General features: G+C 34.1%; 2 protein-coding genes across 2 annotated transcripts; one reads left to right on the plus strand and one right to left on the minus strand.

Annotated features, from left to right (window-relative positions):
- Nucleotides 1-6240: 6240 nt before the first annotated feature.
- Nucleotides 6241-8106, minus strand: LOC121999744 (zinc finger MYM-type protein 1-like). Its single transcript, XM_042554383.1, has one exon. The coding sequence runs from the start codon at nucleotides 8104-8106 to the stop codon at nucleotides 6241-6243; it is 1866 nt and encodes a 621-aa protein (XP_042410317.1).
- A 1896-nt stretch (nucleotides 8107-10002) lies between these two features.
- LOC121999745 (zinc finger MYM-type protein 1-like) lies at nucleotides 10003-12231 on the plus strand. The gene is made up of 2 exons (XM_042554385.1): nucleotides 10003-11157; nucleotides 12130-12231. The coding sequence occupies exons 1-2, from the start codon at nucleotides 10003-10005 to the stop codon at nucleotides 12229-12231; spliced, it is 1257 nt and encodes a 418-aa protein (XP_042410319.1).
- Nucleotides 12232-16525: the final 4294 nt, after the last annotated feature.

Genomic DNA, 16525 nt, shown 5'->3' on the forward strand with positions numbered 1-16525 from the left:
AGATATTCGGTAATTGACTAAAGTTCACATATAAAATTTCAGAATTCCTAATTAAAGAACACACTAAAGTTGTTATTTTTCAAAAAGTGCATCTATTTCCGATAATACACCTCTCGCCAACTGCTTATCCCATTCCGAAACATCAGAGCAACATATTCAAAATAAAAAAAATATTTGATTCGGATGCATACAATCTCGACATCTCTTCGCTCTCCCAGTTCACAGAAATTAAATCTCCTCTCTCTCTATTAGCTCGTCGAAAACAATTTCCCCAAAAGTCGAAACACTCCACGTAGATCTATCAGCTCGCCGAAAACAATTTCCTCAAAAGTTGAAACCCTCCACGTAGATCTATCAGCTCGCCGAAAGTGACTTAGGATCTACCATGATAATCTTTCCCTCTCCCATTTAAGTTTAGGGTTTTGTTTGACTTCTCATTCTGTATCCTGACGTTGGTCATCTCTCTCCTCTCCTATCTTGGATCGCTGACCTAGTATTGTAATTCAACCTCTCGATCAGGTATGTTTCAGATTTCTATTGTAGTCCCAATCTCTTACACATGTTTAGACTTTGTCACACTTTAATTTGTGTTCCTTTGATTTGATTTTGTATTGGTTTGCATTGTCCGTAACCACCACGCTATTTTCTTGAAATATGGAAATCCATCGATAACTTTTTATCAAAATTCATTGGTGGGCATGACATAGAGTTTTATCAATTTTAAAATCTTATAACGGGTAGACTGTATTAGACCAGTTAGAGGGGGTGAATAGTCCTGAAAATAAGTTAATCAAAATTTTTACGTTTACTTAACAAGGATAGTCAAATTAATTAAGCACAAATAATTAACATTAAAATCAATAACAAAAATAAAGTAAGAGAATAAAAAGATTTACTTGGTTACAACCTAGGTGATTGTTAATCTAAGACAATTATAAGCTTCACTAAGAAAAATCTCCTTCGTGCAGGCGAAGTAGCCTTTTACAAACTTTGAATGCTCAAAAAAAAGCTTGGAAAATCAATACAATGATTGTTGTTAAATTCCTAACTCCATGGAGTTTTTTATAGTCTCCTGAGATGATGTTACCGTTGGCTGATGGGGCTTGGAGGCACCTCCAAAAGGATCCAAGACGCCTCTAGTGCGGTTAAAGTTTTATCCTTAGTGGCATAGTCACCAACGTCTCTGCCACGTTAAAAGGCACCTTCATGAGGATTGACGGTGCCTTCACACCTCTGCTTAAGGTACATTCGAGTTCGCTCAAGGTGCCTTCTCGCTTTTTTATCCTAGGCGCCTTAGGCACATTTGAGGCACCTCGGGTCTCGAATGCAACAACTTCTCTACCGAAGCTTAAGATGCCTCCAAAGCCATTGGAGGCATCCCGAGCACTATTCATTTGAACAATCTCTTTCCCATGCTTGTTTGGGTGATGCTTAGGCTGTTTGGAATTAAGCTCACCCGAACTCAACTCCAGTCTTCTCTATAAGCAGGTTTCCCCCCTGACTTCTCGTCCCTCGGATTGTTGTGCGTGTCCTCGCTCCACCAGTATACTCTTCCATAGTTTATCATCACTCGGATGTACCAAGCCCGTCGACTCACTTCCCATGTCATCCTTCTCATCCGTTGTGTCTTTCGCTTGACTTTTTGTGTTCCTAAGCTCTTGCACACTTAGGCACAAGGCATAAAAAATAATCATGAACTAAATTAACTTGGCTGATCGTATCAAAATCAACCCAGGATACTTACAGTAACCACACTTTGTGCATCGTCAAATTGATAGGAATGTGAGAATTTGGTTTTTTTCATTTATTAATTTTTATTTTTTAAAATTGTAGGCGTTGGCAAAAATTCCAATGGACTATTGTTTTAAGTCACTTTAATATTTTTTTTGGTTGTACAATAAGTAAAGGAAAGCAGCATGATTCTGTTCATTTACATGATAGACACAAAGATATCATTAAACAGACCACCTTTACTATTTTTTTTAGATATATAAGATATTAAGTAAATTGTGGATCTATTAGTGAATATATTTCATAGTTGGAATTCAACATCTCAAATATTTTAGATTTTCAAGTGTTCTAGTTACTTTCACCAGAAGAGATGTGTCTCTATTGCTTGGTATTCTAGACAAAGATGTTTAAGTTCCTATGAATTCAACTAATGCATACGGTGATCTCTTTCTTGCTCATTATTTTTTTTAAAAAAAGAACCTACTAGATCAAAAATTGAGTTGCTTTAAATATAGTCCTATAGAATTGAAGTAAATGATGATGTTTTAGTATTTTGTAAATTGTATATTTTGTATATATATTTATTTGTGTGTTGTTTTCTTCTATTACATATAAGATTCCTATAAATCTTCTAGATATTATTGACGATTTTGACAATCTAGGTAGATTTAATTGAGTTGAAGTTATTGATCAATTTATTTCTCTAAGATATATCAAACAACCATCTCACTTCCTTACCTAAAGGGATTTACATGTTTTTGACAATCTAGGTAGATTCAATTGAGTTGAAGTTATTGATCAATTTATTTCTCTAAGATATATCAAACAACCATCTCACTTCCTTACCTAAAGGGATTTGTGGGTCTTTTGGCTATAAATTATTTTTTGCTAGTCAATTTGATTTTTTATATGGATGACATTAGTATGTATGTAATACTTAGTTTATGAAATAAGTTTGATTTTTGGAGCATGTCTCAATCAGAGATCATATTATAATATTGAATAGACATGGATAAATAAGTGGATGACTACTCCTATATATATTAGTAAGGTTAGGGCATTGTTGAGCTAAATCTCATCTAGAGAGGTAAATATCAAGAATTTCACCTAACTTTCTTTCATTGTAAATTCCTAAATAAAAAAAAGGGTAACTCGGTGTACGAAGCTCCTACATACGGGGTCCCACAGAAGAATCCATTGTACGCAACCTTACCCTACTTTTTTTATAAGAGGCTATTTACAGGATTCAAACTCGTGACATTTTGGTCATATAGCAACAACTTTACCGTTATGCCAAAGCTCTTCTTCATTTCTAAGTTATGGTCAATTTCTAAATAATTTTATTTTTTTTGATAAGTTATTGTTGAGCTAGTCCCTACTCATTTTGAAAATATATTGGTTGAAAATCTTCCTTATCTCGATGATTTTTCGCATCCATTAGAGACATCATCATTACTTGGTATAGAAGCAAGATACCCTAGTAATAGTGAATGTCGTAACTGCATTATTCATCAAAACTAAATCAAGGAGCTAATAATAAAAAAATATTCAAATAAATAAAAGGGTGAAATAATTACTTAAAATGATAGAAGATAAAGGTATCCAGTCTGAACCAAGTGACCATGTAGTGGATCCTCATCTTGAACTAGTTGCTTCTAAAACCAGGACTAGGAGAAGATGTGACCGAAGTCACTATAATTATAGAGATGCTACTATTGATAGTCCTATATGCCTCAAGATGGTACCTTAGAGGAAGAGGAGTAAGACAGAAATCTTCGATCCTTCCATAAACATGACATGGAAAGGAGTACAATTGATTGAGGTATCAAAAAGCAATGTTGAAAAAATATAAAAGAAGTAAAAGTTGTTTTGGATGGGGAAGGGGGAAAGAAAAAAAATTGATGTGGATAATTTGCAATAACAAAGAGTTAGTATCTCAATTTTTGAAGGTAATTCTAAAGAAGAGGTCAATAAGAAGAGGCAACAAGGATAGTTAAGCTTAACAAAAATGAGATTGGGAGTCATTGTTGTAAGATTGTATTTTCACATCAAGTATTTTGAGTATTTTGATTTTAATTACTAATTATATGTGTTTTTTCTTAATGATAGTATGTCAAGAAATAATTTAAGTCTCCTAAGAAGAAAAAAATAAGATGAAGATGTTGTCTATTTATTTTATACATTGAAAAAAAAATAAAGTATGGTAGTTTCAAGCCCTCATTATATAGTTATTTAATTATGTTACACGTTTAATAATTTACAATTGATTTTCCTTAGAGGCCTACTTTCAAATTTGTTTTGCATGATGCACCTTTTTGTTCAACTATGACTTCCTTCTTATATAGTGTAAATGGTTCTATTTTTACAATCGGTGAGCTAATTGATATCTATTGTTCAATTCTATTTAGGAGGGCCTCATCTAGTAGGTCATATAACAAGTCTGTATATTCTTCATCTAGGTTCACTGTAAGGAACTAAAATTATCTAGTAATATATCATGATTGAATATGTTATATTAGTTGGTTAATTATATATTTATGCACAATTACAGTCAACATCATAATGTTTGTGGAAGACTTCCACAACACTTCATAAAAATGGATATGGAAGATGGAGGAGTTAGGCATATTTTTATACCTATTACTAGTGATAGAATACACTTTCACTTATTGTCTATTAGCACAAATACAATGACTTTTAACCATTATAACTCTCCAACATATAATTTTGAAGTAGTAGTGAGTATATGATATTTGTGTTTATGTTAGTATTTTAGTATAAATTAATAGTTATGTTAGTTTTTTTCATTTAATTCTTATAGGTATCTGAATTTTAAGAATATCTTCATGAGAAACTTAGTGATATTCGTCTTTGTTTAGAATATTACCACTCTATTGTTGGTTCGGGTCGGCCGGCTGGAGAGGGTTGAGTTGCCTGAAACACTAAAATACCTTTCTCGATCTTTCAACTCAGGTTAGCAATAATAGCATAAAGTTCTCTCATCTCAAATTCCATGTGCCAATCCTCTTGTTCTCTTCCGGAATTCAGGAAGTCAAAGCGTCAAGTTCAGGAATTCAGAAATCTCCAAGGAACTGCAAATTAGCAAGACTGAATTTTGATTTTTGGTGTAGCCCCTGATGTGCATCTGTTGAATCGTTTCCATGTTAAATCTTCAAGCATTCTTCAGCAATCAAAGCTAGCAGCATTGGCGGAGCTTACACGGGCCCAGTGTGGGCAGTTGCCCACACTGGGCCCGGACAAAAAAAAAATATTATTAATCATATTTTGCCCTAAGTCAACCCCATTAAACTAATTGCTCTCTGCCTCTCTAATCTTGCGACGAACGAATTCTGCAGTCTCCACGCCGAACCTGCAGAGGGCCAGAGGCCCAGAGGAACACCGAACACGACTACACGAGTTGGGAGCAGGGGCGGAGCTAGGATATTGGTTGAGTGTAGGCAATAATAAAATATATTTAATAAAGTAAAACAAAATTCAATTTTGTAATTGTAATGGTATAAAATTAAAGATCAACAAAGACTAAGCAATATATAATAGAACAGAATATGATGCATAAAAGATTAAAAGTTGACATAATAATTAAACCGCAAATGACAAAATGAAAACTAACCCGTTGAGCTCGTCCAACCAGATTATCCTCCCTAATATAAAAAAAACTATCTATTCCACCATCTTCAAAAAGATTCTTAGTTATAAGATGCACTCAAAAGTTGTTCATAATTTTCAAACATCAAGCCAACATCATCCATATTGATGAAATCTGTATAGAAATAGCTGCAAATGAATCAGACAAATTAGCACTTGCCATGAGAATTCAAAATGGAAAGCTAAAAAATACTTATGAGTGATAACGTGGCATATTCAGCATTAGTAGAACTACATGATTTTTTAAAGAATAAATTCATTTCAAAGGAGAGTTATAAAGAGTTTAAGTCAAGAAGCTAATTCTTTTGTTAACAAAGCATAAAATATGAAATCAAACATCACAACATAATTACCTTACAATTGTTTTTTTCGAGTCTTCATATTTTGAAACTTTTGTATAATAGCTTCATTATCAACCGTTAGAAATATATCTTTCTCTACATAGACAATAAGACTATCATTCATCCAATCGTCACTCATTCGATTGCGCAACCTGTCTTTCACAATTCTTATGGCAGAAAACACTCTCTCTACAGACGCAGTCACAACTGGCAAAATTAATGCTAATGTCAAAAGCTTAAAAACCAATGGATACACCATACTTTTCTTTGACATAACTAACTTCTCTGAAAGATCACGGAGGTCTTTCAATCCTTGAAATGTTTTGTTAGAACGCATATCACATATATAAGTTTCAAGTTGATCATCAAGTACGAGAAGATCAAATCTTGAGAAATCTTGTGGATAAAACTCGGCCAGTTGCAACAATTTTTTCTTGTCAAAAGCTATAAAAGAGTTTTATGGAAACAAACAAGCTACACAAAGAAGTAACTCTGTACTTGCCTATGAGAAACGATCATTTAATTTTTGAAGTTGTATATCAATAACACCATAAAATAAATCAACCCGATAGTGATGTAAATTTGTCACTTCTGGTGGATTACGATGGGGACGACCACGTGGTGCCCAACGTGTGAACATATCATCCATTTTGAGACAATCAATGTAATGTTGTTGACAAAAATACTGAACATTTTCTAAAAATGAATCCCAACCATCTTCTCTCATATTTTGGAGTCGGTGTTTGCATACTTGTACCAAATCCATTGCATTTACAATATCCTGATCTTTCTTTTGTAATGCCGTCGACAATTCACTCGAAATCCCTAAGACATGTTTCATCAAGTGTAGATTGAATGCAAAATCAAATGAAAGTATTGACTCCAATAAATTAAATGCCTCAGTTTTTTGATCAGGAGAACTGGAATCATCTTCTGAAATCATTTCAAGCACATCACTGACAGCATAGAACATAGAAATCAAACTGTTCAAAGAATTGTAATGTGACCCCCAACGTGTATCCCCAGCACGTTGAAGAGTAGTTTCTTGATTAAGCCCTCGACCACTTGAAATTTCACCCCTCTCTAGTGCCTCAACAATAAAATCTGAATGTTTCTCCTTAAGAAGATCAGAACGTTTGCAGGATGATCCAACAACATTTACCACATCACCAACAATACGAAAGAAATTAGAAATTGGAAGATTTTTCTTGGCCACAGCTATAAGAGCTAGTTGAAGCTGATGGGCAAAACAATGTATGTAAAATGCACATGGGTTCTCCTTTAAAATGAGTGCTTTTAGACCATTAAATTTACCTTGCATATTACTTGCTCCATCAAAACCTTGTCCTCTCACATTAGATATGCTCAAATTATATTTAGCGAACATCTTATCAATAGCAGCTTTAAGTGAGAGTGCTGTAGTACTAGTAACATGTTCAATTCCAATAAAACGCTCATTTATATGCCCACTACTATCAACATAGCGCAAAACAACTGACATTTGCTCCTTCATTGACACATCACGAGATCCATCAACTAAAATAGAGAATAATGAATTACCAATATCTTTGATAATAACATTAATTGTTTCAGTTGCACAAGCCCTTACTATATCTTTCTGAATATCCGGTGATGTTAACTTGCAATTTTTAGGAGTATTTTTCAATATCACATCATTAATCTCTTTATTATGAGCACCTAAAAACTCCAGTTGAATAAGAAAGTTACCCGGATTAAGAGAACCTTCAGTCTCATCATGACCCCGAAATGAATTCCCTTGTCGCAACAGAACTCTAATACAATCAATCGAAGCAGTGAGACGGATACGATAATCACTTCGCATTTGCTTTGACTGTTTGTGCAAAATTGATTGGATGTGCTCATCTTGATTCATCAAAGCTTCACAATTCATTCGAGCTTTATGATGTTCACTATCATGTTGGCCAACATGAATATTTAATCTATCTTTACTCTTCCAATTTGTGAATCCTTCACTAACAAAAGTCTCTTCTCTTGCTTGTTTTCCCTTAGTTGTTTTGAAAAGATAACAATACAAACAATACGCTGCATCTTTTTCTATACTATATTCCAACCAATCGCCAAATTCTTTAAACCATGAAGGATTGAACCGTCTAAATTGGCTTACTCCAAATTTTCGTTTTGGGAATTCATAACCTGAAGGTTGACATGGGCCTTTTTGTAAATATATCCTTCGAACTTGATCTCTAATGTTAGCATTATAAGAACAAATGGGAATCCTTTGTCCAGGATCTGCTGGTAGTTGTGAAAAATCAAATTCTCCAACTGTAACATTTTCAGTATTTTGTTCTTCTGGTTCTGGAGCTTTTCTTTTAAAAAATCTATGCATTGTAGACATAGTGATTTCCTAATATAAATAAATAAAAAATACATTAACAATCCAAACTTAAACAAAATTATCAAATTATCAAATTATATATTTAATTAACATAGCATAGATTTAATATTTATCCATACTTTTTTACCCATGCTGCCGTGCACAGCCTTGTATATGAATAATTATTACAAAAGAAAAAAAAATTCTCATAGTTAACTATCACATTAGTGGGCAGTGGCCGTAGTTGTTAATTTTGTAAGCATTATTAGCATATAGTAGAAAACAAAAAAATATATAGATAGCTTTTTATTGAAAATTATTTAATAAAAATATATAGATAACTTTTTTACCCAAGCATAGTTCGCCGTTTTTTTTTCGGAACATGAAAAAAGCATTTAGGTTAAGGCCTTAAGGGTTACCTTGGGTCCTTGGGCTTCTTAGATTGCTATGGAGTGCGGCAGCAAAGGAGGAAGATGAAGTCGAAAAGGAGGCGGCGGCCGCCGGCCGGCGAGGAAAGACTGACTACTGAAGAATGAAGATGGGTATTTCGGGAGGCGTTTGTGAGGTTGCCGCAGCTTGCAGGAGTGTAGCCGACTGTGTGGTCGCACATGATACTTTTCTCCCAACTCGTGTAGTCGTGTTCGGTGTTCCTCTGGGCCTCTGGCCCTCTGCAGGTTCGGCGTGGAGACTGCAGAATTCGTTCGTCGCAAGATTAGAGAGGCAGAGAGCAATTAGTTTAATGGGGTTGACTTAGGGCAAAATATGATTAATAATATTTTTTTTTTGTCCGGGCCCAGTGTGGGCAACTGCCCACACTGGGCCCGTGTAAGCTCCGCCAATGGTTGGGAGAAAAGTATCATGTGCGACGACACAGTCGGCTACACTCCTGCAAGCTGCGGCAACCTCACAAACGCCTCCCGAAATACCCATCTTCATTCTTCAGTAGTCAGTCTTTCCTCGCCGGCCGGCGGCCGCCGCCTCCTTTTCGACTTCATCTTCCTCCTTTGCTGCCGCACTCCATAGCAATCTAAGAAGCCCAAGGACCCAAGGTAACCCTTAAGGCCTTAACCTAAATGCTTTTTTCATGTTCCGAAAAAAAAACGGCGAACTATGCTTGGGTAAAAAAGTTATCTATATATTTTTATTAAATAATTTTCAATAAAAAGCTATCTATATATTTTTTTGTTTTCTACTATATGCTAATAATGCTTACAAAATTAACAACTACGGCCACTGCCCACTAATGTGATAGTTAACTATGAGAATTTTTTTTTCTTTTGTAATAATTATTCATATACAAGGCTGTGCACGGCAGCATGGGTAAAAAAGTATGGATAAATATTAAATCTATGCTATGTTAATTAAATATATAATTTGATAATTTGATAATTTTGTTTAAGTTTGGATTGTTAATGTATTTTTTATTTATTTATATTAGGAAATCACTATGTCTACAATGCATAGATTTTTTAAAAGAAAAGCTCCAGAACCAGAAGAACAAAATACTGAAAATGTTACAGTTGGAGAATTTGATTTTTCACAACTACCAGCAGATCCTGGACAAAGGATTCCCATTTGTTCTTATAATGCTAACATTAGAGATCAAGTTCGAAGGATATATTTACAAAAAGGCCCATGTCAACCTTCAGGTTACGAATTCCCAAAACGAAAATTTGAAGCCAATTTAGACGGTTGAATCCTTCATGGTTAAAGGAATTTGGCGATTGGTTTGAGTATAGTATAGAAAAAGATGTGGCGTATTGTTTGTATTGTTATCTTTTCAAGACAACTAAGGGAAAACAAGCAGGAGGAGAGACTTTTGTTAGCGAAGGATTCACAAATTGGAAGGGTAAAGATAGATTAAATATTCATGTTGGCCAACATGATAGTGAACATCATAAAGCTCGAATGAATTGTAAAGCTTTGATGAATCAAAATGAGCACATCCAATCAATTTTGCACAAACAGTCAAAGCAAATGCGAAGTGATTATCGTATCTGTCTCACTGCTTCGATTGATTGTATTAGAGTTCTGTTACGACAAGGGAATTCATTTCGGGGTCATGATGAGACTGAAGGTTCTCTTAATCCAGGTAACTTTCTTATTCAACTGGAGTTTTTAGGTGCTCATAATAAAGAGATTAATGACGTGATATTGAAAAATGCTCCTAAAAATTGCAAGTTAACATCACCGGATATTCAGAAGGATATAGTAAGGGCTTGTGCAATTGAAACAATTAATATTATTATCAAAGATATTGGTAATTCATTATTCTCTATTTTAGTTGATGAATCTCGTGATGTGTCAATGAAGGAGCAAATGTCAGTTGTTTTGCGCTATGTGGATAGTAGTGGGCATATAAATGAGCGTTTTATTGGAATTGAACATGTTTCTAGTACTACAGCACTCTCACTTAAAGATGCTATTGATAAGATGTTCGCTAAATATAATTTGAGCATATCTAATGTGAGAGGACAAGGTTTTGATGGAGCAAGTAATATGCAAGGTAAATTTAATGGTCTAAAAGCACTCATTTTAAAGGAGAACCCATGTGCATTTTACATACATTGTTTTGCCCATCAGCTTCAACTAGCTCTTATAGCCGTGGCCAAGAAAAATCTTCCAATTTCTAATTTCTTTCGTATTGTTAGTGATGTGGTAAATGTTGTTGGATCATCCTGCAAACGTTCTGATCTTCTTAAGGAGAAACATTCAGATTTTATTGTTGAGGAACTAGAGAGGGGTGAAATTTCAAGTGGTCGAGGGCTTAATCAAGAAACTACCCTTCAACGTACTGGGGATACACGTTGGGGGTCACATTACAATTCTTTGAACACTTTGATTTCTATGTTCTCTGCTGTCAGTGATGTGCTTGAAATGATTTCAGAAGATGATTCCAGTTCTCCTGATCAAAAAACTGAGACATTTAATTTATTGGAGTCAATACTTTCATTTGATTTTGCATTCAATCTACACTTGATGAAACATGTCTTAGGGATTTCGAGTGAATTGTCGACGGCATTACAAAAGAAAGACCAGGATATTGTAAATGCAATGGATTTGGTATAAGTATGCAAACACCGACTCCAAAATATGAGAAAAGATGGTTGGGATTCATTTTTAGAAAAGGTTCACTATTTTTGTCAACAACATTACATTGATTGTCTCAAAATGGATGATATGTTCACACGTTGGGCACCACGTGGTCGTCCCCATCGTAATCCACCAGAAGTGACAAATTTACATCACTATCGAGTTGATTTATTTTATGGTGTTATTGATATGCAACTTCAAGAATTAAATGATCGTTTCTCAGAGGCAAGTACAGAGTTACTTCTTTGTGTAGCTTGTTTGTGTCCACAAAACTCTTTTATAGCTTTTGACAAGAAAAAATTGTTGCAACTGGCTGAGTTTTATCCACAAGATTTCTCAAGATTTGATCTTCTCGTACTTGATGATCAACTTGAAACTTATATATGTGATATGCGTTCTAACAAAACATTTCAAGGATTGAAAGACCTCGGTGATCTTTCAGAGAAGTTAGTTATGTCAAAGAAAAATATGGTGTATCCATTGGTTTTTAAACTTTTGACATTAGCATTAATTTTACCAGTTGCGACTGCGTCTGTAGAGAGAGTATTTTCTGCCATGAGAATTGTGAAAGACAGGTTGCGCAATCGAATGAGTGACGATTGGATGAATGATAGTCTTATTGTCTATGTAGAGAAAGATATATTTCTAACGGTTGATAATGAAGCTATTATACAAAAGTTTCAAAATATGAAGACTCGAAAAGAACAATTGTAAGGTAATTATGTTGTGATGTTTGATTTCATATTGTATGCTTTGTTAATAAAAGAATTAGCTTCTTGACTTAAACTCTTTACAACTCTTCTTTGAAATGAATTTATTCTTTAAAAAATCATGTAGTTTTACTAATTGCTGAATATGTCACGTTATCACTCATAAGTATAAGTTTTAGCTTTCCATTTTAAATTTTCATGGCAAGTGCTAATTTGTCTTATTCATTTGCAGCTATATTTCTATACAGATTTCATCAATGTGGATGGTATTGGCTTGATGCTTGAAAATTATGAACAACTTTTGAGTGTATCTTATAACCAAGAATCTTTTTGAAGATGGTGGAATAGATAGTTTTTTTGATATTAGGGAGGATAATCCGGTTGGACAAGCTCAACGGGTTAGTTTTCATTTTGTCATTTGCGGTTTAATTATTATGTCAACTTTTAATCTTTTATGCATCATATTCTGTTCTATTATATATTGCTTAGTCTTTGTTGATCTTTAATTTTATACCATTACAATTACAAAATTGAATTTTGTTTTACTTTATTAAATATATTTTATTATTGCCTACACTCAACCAATATCCTAGCTCCGCCCCTGGCTAGCAGTAGAGACTCCAACAAAATCCAAGTTCAGCAAGAGTAGATATCACAACACATCTGGATTTTCAGATCACTGAACAGGGTTTTTATTTTTATTTTCCGTCTGGTGATAAAGCTTCAGAGTTCCTGAAATCAACTTTATAATTTCAGTTGTTCCATTCTGCAAATCAGAATTAGAATACAAGATCAATGGAGTTTCAAGAATCTAATAGAATGGAAGACTAAATTCTGAATTCAGCTGTAGCTTCTGCTGTGCCCTTCCCATCATACTGCACCCTTCAACTTCTGCAGCCTTTGGTCACAATCCTTCCTAGATGACTTAAACCGATATTGCAGCAGTTCATCAGCTATCCAAACAGATAACAGAATCAGCAACCTGCTTAACCTGAAGTCTCACTTTAATTGAACTGAATCAAATTCAGAAATTGAACATGCTCAAATCAGATTCAGGTTATTCTCTGCAGAATTCACACAATTGCACAAACCCAACAACTAATCTACTCTGTCCAGCAGCTCCTGGGAATCAGTAACTTCAGCTTCAGCTCCACAAACCTCCTCATCACTCTTTTTTTTCATCTATTTTCTTCTCTATTCTTTTAATCCATTGCACTCTCTGAATTTAGCACTGCATTTCTGCTTTTACATTTCAGGAATTCATCAGTACTGCATTCAGTTGTATCTCCAGATTTCTAAAACTCAGTAAGTCAGTTCCTTTGGATGTTAGTTTCAAGAATCTGATTCTAGTAATTTCCAGATTTTTCATCTCAAGGAACTTGGGAAGACTATAATATCAAATGGCAAATAAAGGATAGAAACTTCTTTTGAGCTTTTCACTAAGCAGAAGTGCATTTTAACTTTGGCTCAAAGCAGTTTGCTGCTGCTGATGGGAGATTAAATTCAATTCTTACATTTCTTACATTTCAATCCCACAATCAGGTTTGTATTTGAGTCAAGATCTCAGTTCTTGCATGCTTTTGATCTATTCCTATTTGCAACTTTACTCCCTCGAAATTTAATCCATGAAAACCGCTTCTTAAACCTGCCAATTACTGATTTCTTATTCTTGTAGTGACACTGGGCAGTTTCAGATTTTTAATCCATTTGAGTTACATGCTTTGACCATGATAAGCTTGGAAATGAAGGAACATCATATGACAAAATAATGGTTGCAGGTTCAATTGAGAATGTTTCAGGTTAGGAAAATTCAGAATATATTGGCACACATTTGATACATCGATTTCCGATCATTCTCCACATAGTTTATCAACTGCACACACTAAGCAATTAATCTTCTCTTTTCCTCCAGCAGGTTTGGTTTTCCTCTTGTATAAAAGTGGGGAGACAGTAAGATTAGTTCCACTCACTGATTCCTTAGACAAAGTTGGTTCGAGAAATTGAACACTTAACTAATGGTTTAACTACTATAGGATGTGGTAGGTAGCTTCAGTTAGTTTCACTTAGTTAAGCAGATCAAGTATGACACTCCTTACTCTACCTGACTATCTGGACTAAGTTTTCTTAACATACTATCATTTCGCCACACCTTGGTACTATGTTATGCAAGTATCAATCAAGCCTATATCTTTTGTCCTATATTTTCCCTATCTATCTATTCTAAGATAAGCAATTAAAATCATGGATAAAATATATGGCATGTGAGACATGACATATTGCAATTAATTAAGATATGCATGAGCATGTCAATTTGAACATGCCATCATTCAAGTCAAAACAATCAAACACTTAATATATTAGTTTCTAATTATATATCAAATTCTCAATTTGATATATTTTGTGTTAATATTAAATGTGTCAACCCACTTTGACACATTTTAATTATTAAGATTTCTAGTTTTATCAAGTGAAATTTTATTGATTGTTGCATAATTAAATGGTGCGTGATTGTAACTTTGTTTATGAGTTTTAAATTGTTGATTTGAATTTAACTTAGACTTGTAAATAGTCTATATTTTAAGATTTAGATAATATAATAATATTCTTTTTGAGATTCCTAATTTTATGTTTCAAAACAACATTTTGTTTTCAGATTTTATAGAACTTTTGTTTTCAGAATTTTAAATTTTAAAAACTTTTCTTTTGAATTTTTACATTTCAAAACTTGAATTTTTGAAGTTGAACGCTGATTTTTATTATTTAAATTTCTTAACTTTGAACTTTATCATTTTTTTTTATTTTAAAAGTTGATTTTTCGAATTTTTAAACTTTGAATTTAGATTTGAAAATTAATTTTTATCCGAATTTTAAATTTTAAAATTAACATTATGTTTTTCAAAATTCAAAGATTTGTTTTCTTTAATTATAAAATTCAATTTCTGATTTTTAGATTTAAAAACTGTTTTTCTATTTTTGTGAATTTTGAAAATGGTTTATTTGATTTTTAAAAATTCTTATAGATTAAATTCTTATTATTTATATTTGAATTATTTATAGTTGGATTATTAATTAGATTTGGATTGATTAATTCATGGTTATCTTTATTAAACAAATTATTAATTAATCCTGAATTAATTGATTTATCTTGAAAATTAATTTTTTGATTAGTCAGATTAAGATTTTCATTGATCCCACCAAGGTTTGTGTCAACTTGATCTTAGTCTTTATTGACTTGATCAAGGTCTTGATTAAGTTTGAGATTATTATTTAAATTAATCAATTTATTTTTAATTAATTTCAAATTAATTGATTTTTTATTCATTAATTGATTTTTGATAATTAAATTTGAATTAGGTGAATTGTTAGAATCAACAATGGAAGATTTATAATGCATATCCAAATTGCTATCATAATCGAAAATATTTAAATTATTACTAGTATGCATAGCTAAAATAGGATTTTTCATAAAATTTAAAATCACTAACCTTAATCGCCCCTCTCGATTCTTGGATTTCCTCTATGGGCATTCATTCTTGTAACGTCTGGTCTTCTTTCACTTGAAACATGTCACATGTTCCTTACAATGACCTGTCTGGGCTTCTCCTGTACACTTGGTCAGAGTGTAGATAACAACGAAACTAACTTAATCTATTTTGTTATTCATCAAAACTTGAGTTAGACCGTTAATGCTAACCATACCAAAACTAACATGTCATAAAGGATTGAATGATAGACATGTGAATGGAAGTTTTTGTTGGTGTGGTTAGCACTAACGGTCTAACTCAAGTTTTGATGAATGACAAAATAGGTTAAGTTAGTTTTGTCATTATCTAACACTCTGATCGAGTGTGCAGGAGAAGCTCAGACAGGTCGACGTCTGACCTGATGTCTAATACGAAACCCAACTAGGTCAACGGGTCGACCGGATAGCTGACACGAAGTCCAAATGGGTCGACGGGCTCACTGGACGTTTGGCACGAAGTCCAGCTAGGTCGACGGGCTGACCGGATAGCTGGCACGAAGCCCAGACGGGTCGAAGGGCTAACCAAACGTCTAGTAGGTAAGTGAAGGTAAGTCACTGGAGGGGAGTGACTGTGAGGGCGCGTTCCCGGGAAGGGAACATTAGGCGTCGATCCGACTTAGACCCATTTCAGATATCTAAGTTGAGATCGTGACTAGATTCTGGTCTCGAGGAGACGGAATCTAGTTAATACTCTGCTTGTTCATTTTAAACTGTGCTAACACTTTGTTTTGCAGGATAATATTATTTGCATTTTGCCTCGGACAAACTTTTTCATGCAGGAGAAGGACTTGCTGGAGAAGAGTGGTCCGAGCACCCGAAGGTCCGAGTGCCCGGGAGGGACCCGGGGGCCCGAAATGCAATATTTATCCAAAATGTCGCCGCTTCACCACGTGGAGCACCCTGGTTGGCTCGGCTACGTCATATTCAGGATGCCCGAAAGGATCCAGGTGCTCCGAACCTCCTATATAAGGAGGGTAAAGGCTAGAGTCAAAAAAACAACAACGAACGATTCGATCTCTGGTGCTCCTGTGACGCTGCTGACAACACTCTGCTTTTTCATTCTTCTTTATCTTGTCAGTTTTATTTTTTTTAGCGTTCGTGTACT

This window comes from Zingiber officinale, chromosome 7A, assembly GCF_018446385.1.
Source record: "Zingiber officinale cultivar Zhangliang chromosome 7A, Zo_v1.1, whole genome shotgun sequence".
Lineage (NCBI taxonomy): Eukaryota > Viridiplantae > Streptophyta > Magnoliopsida > Zingiberales > Zingiberaceae > Zingiber > Zingiber officinale.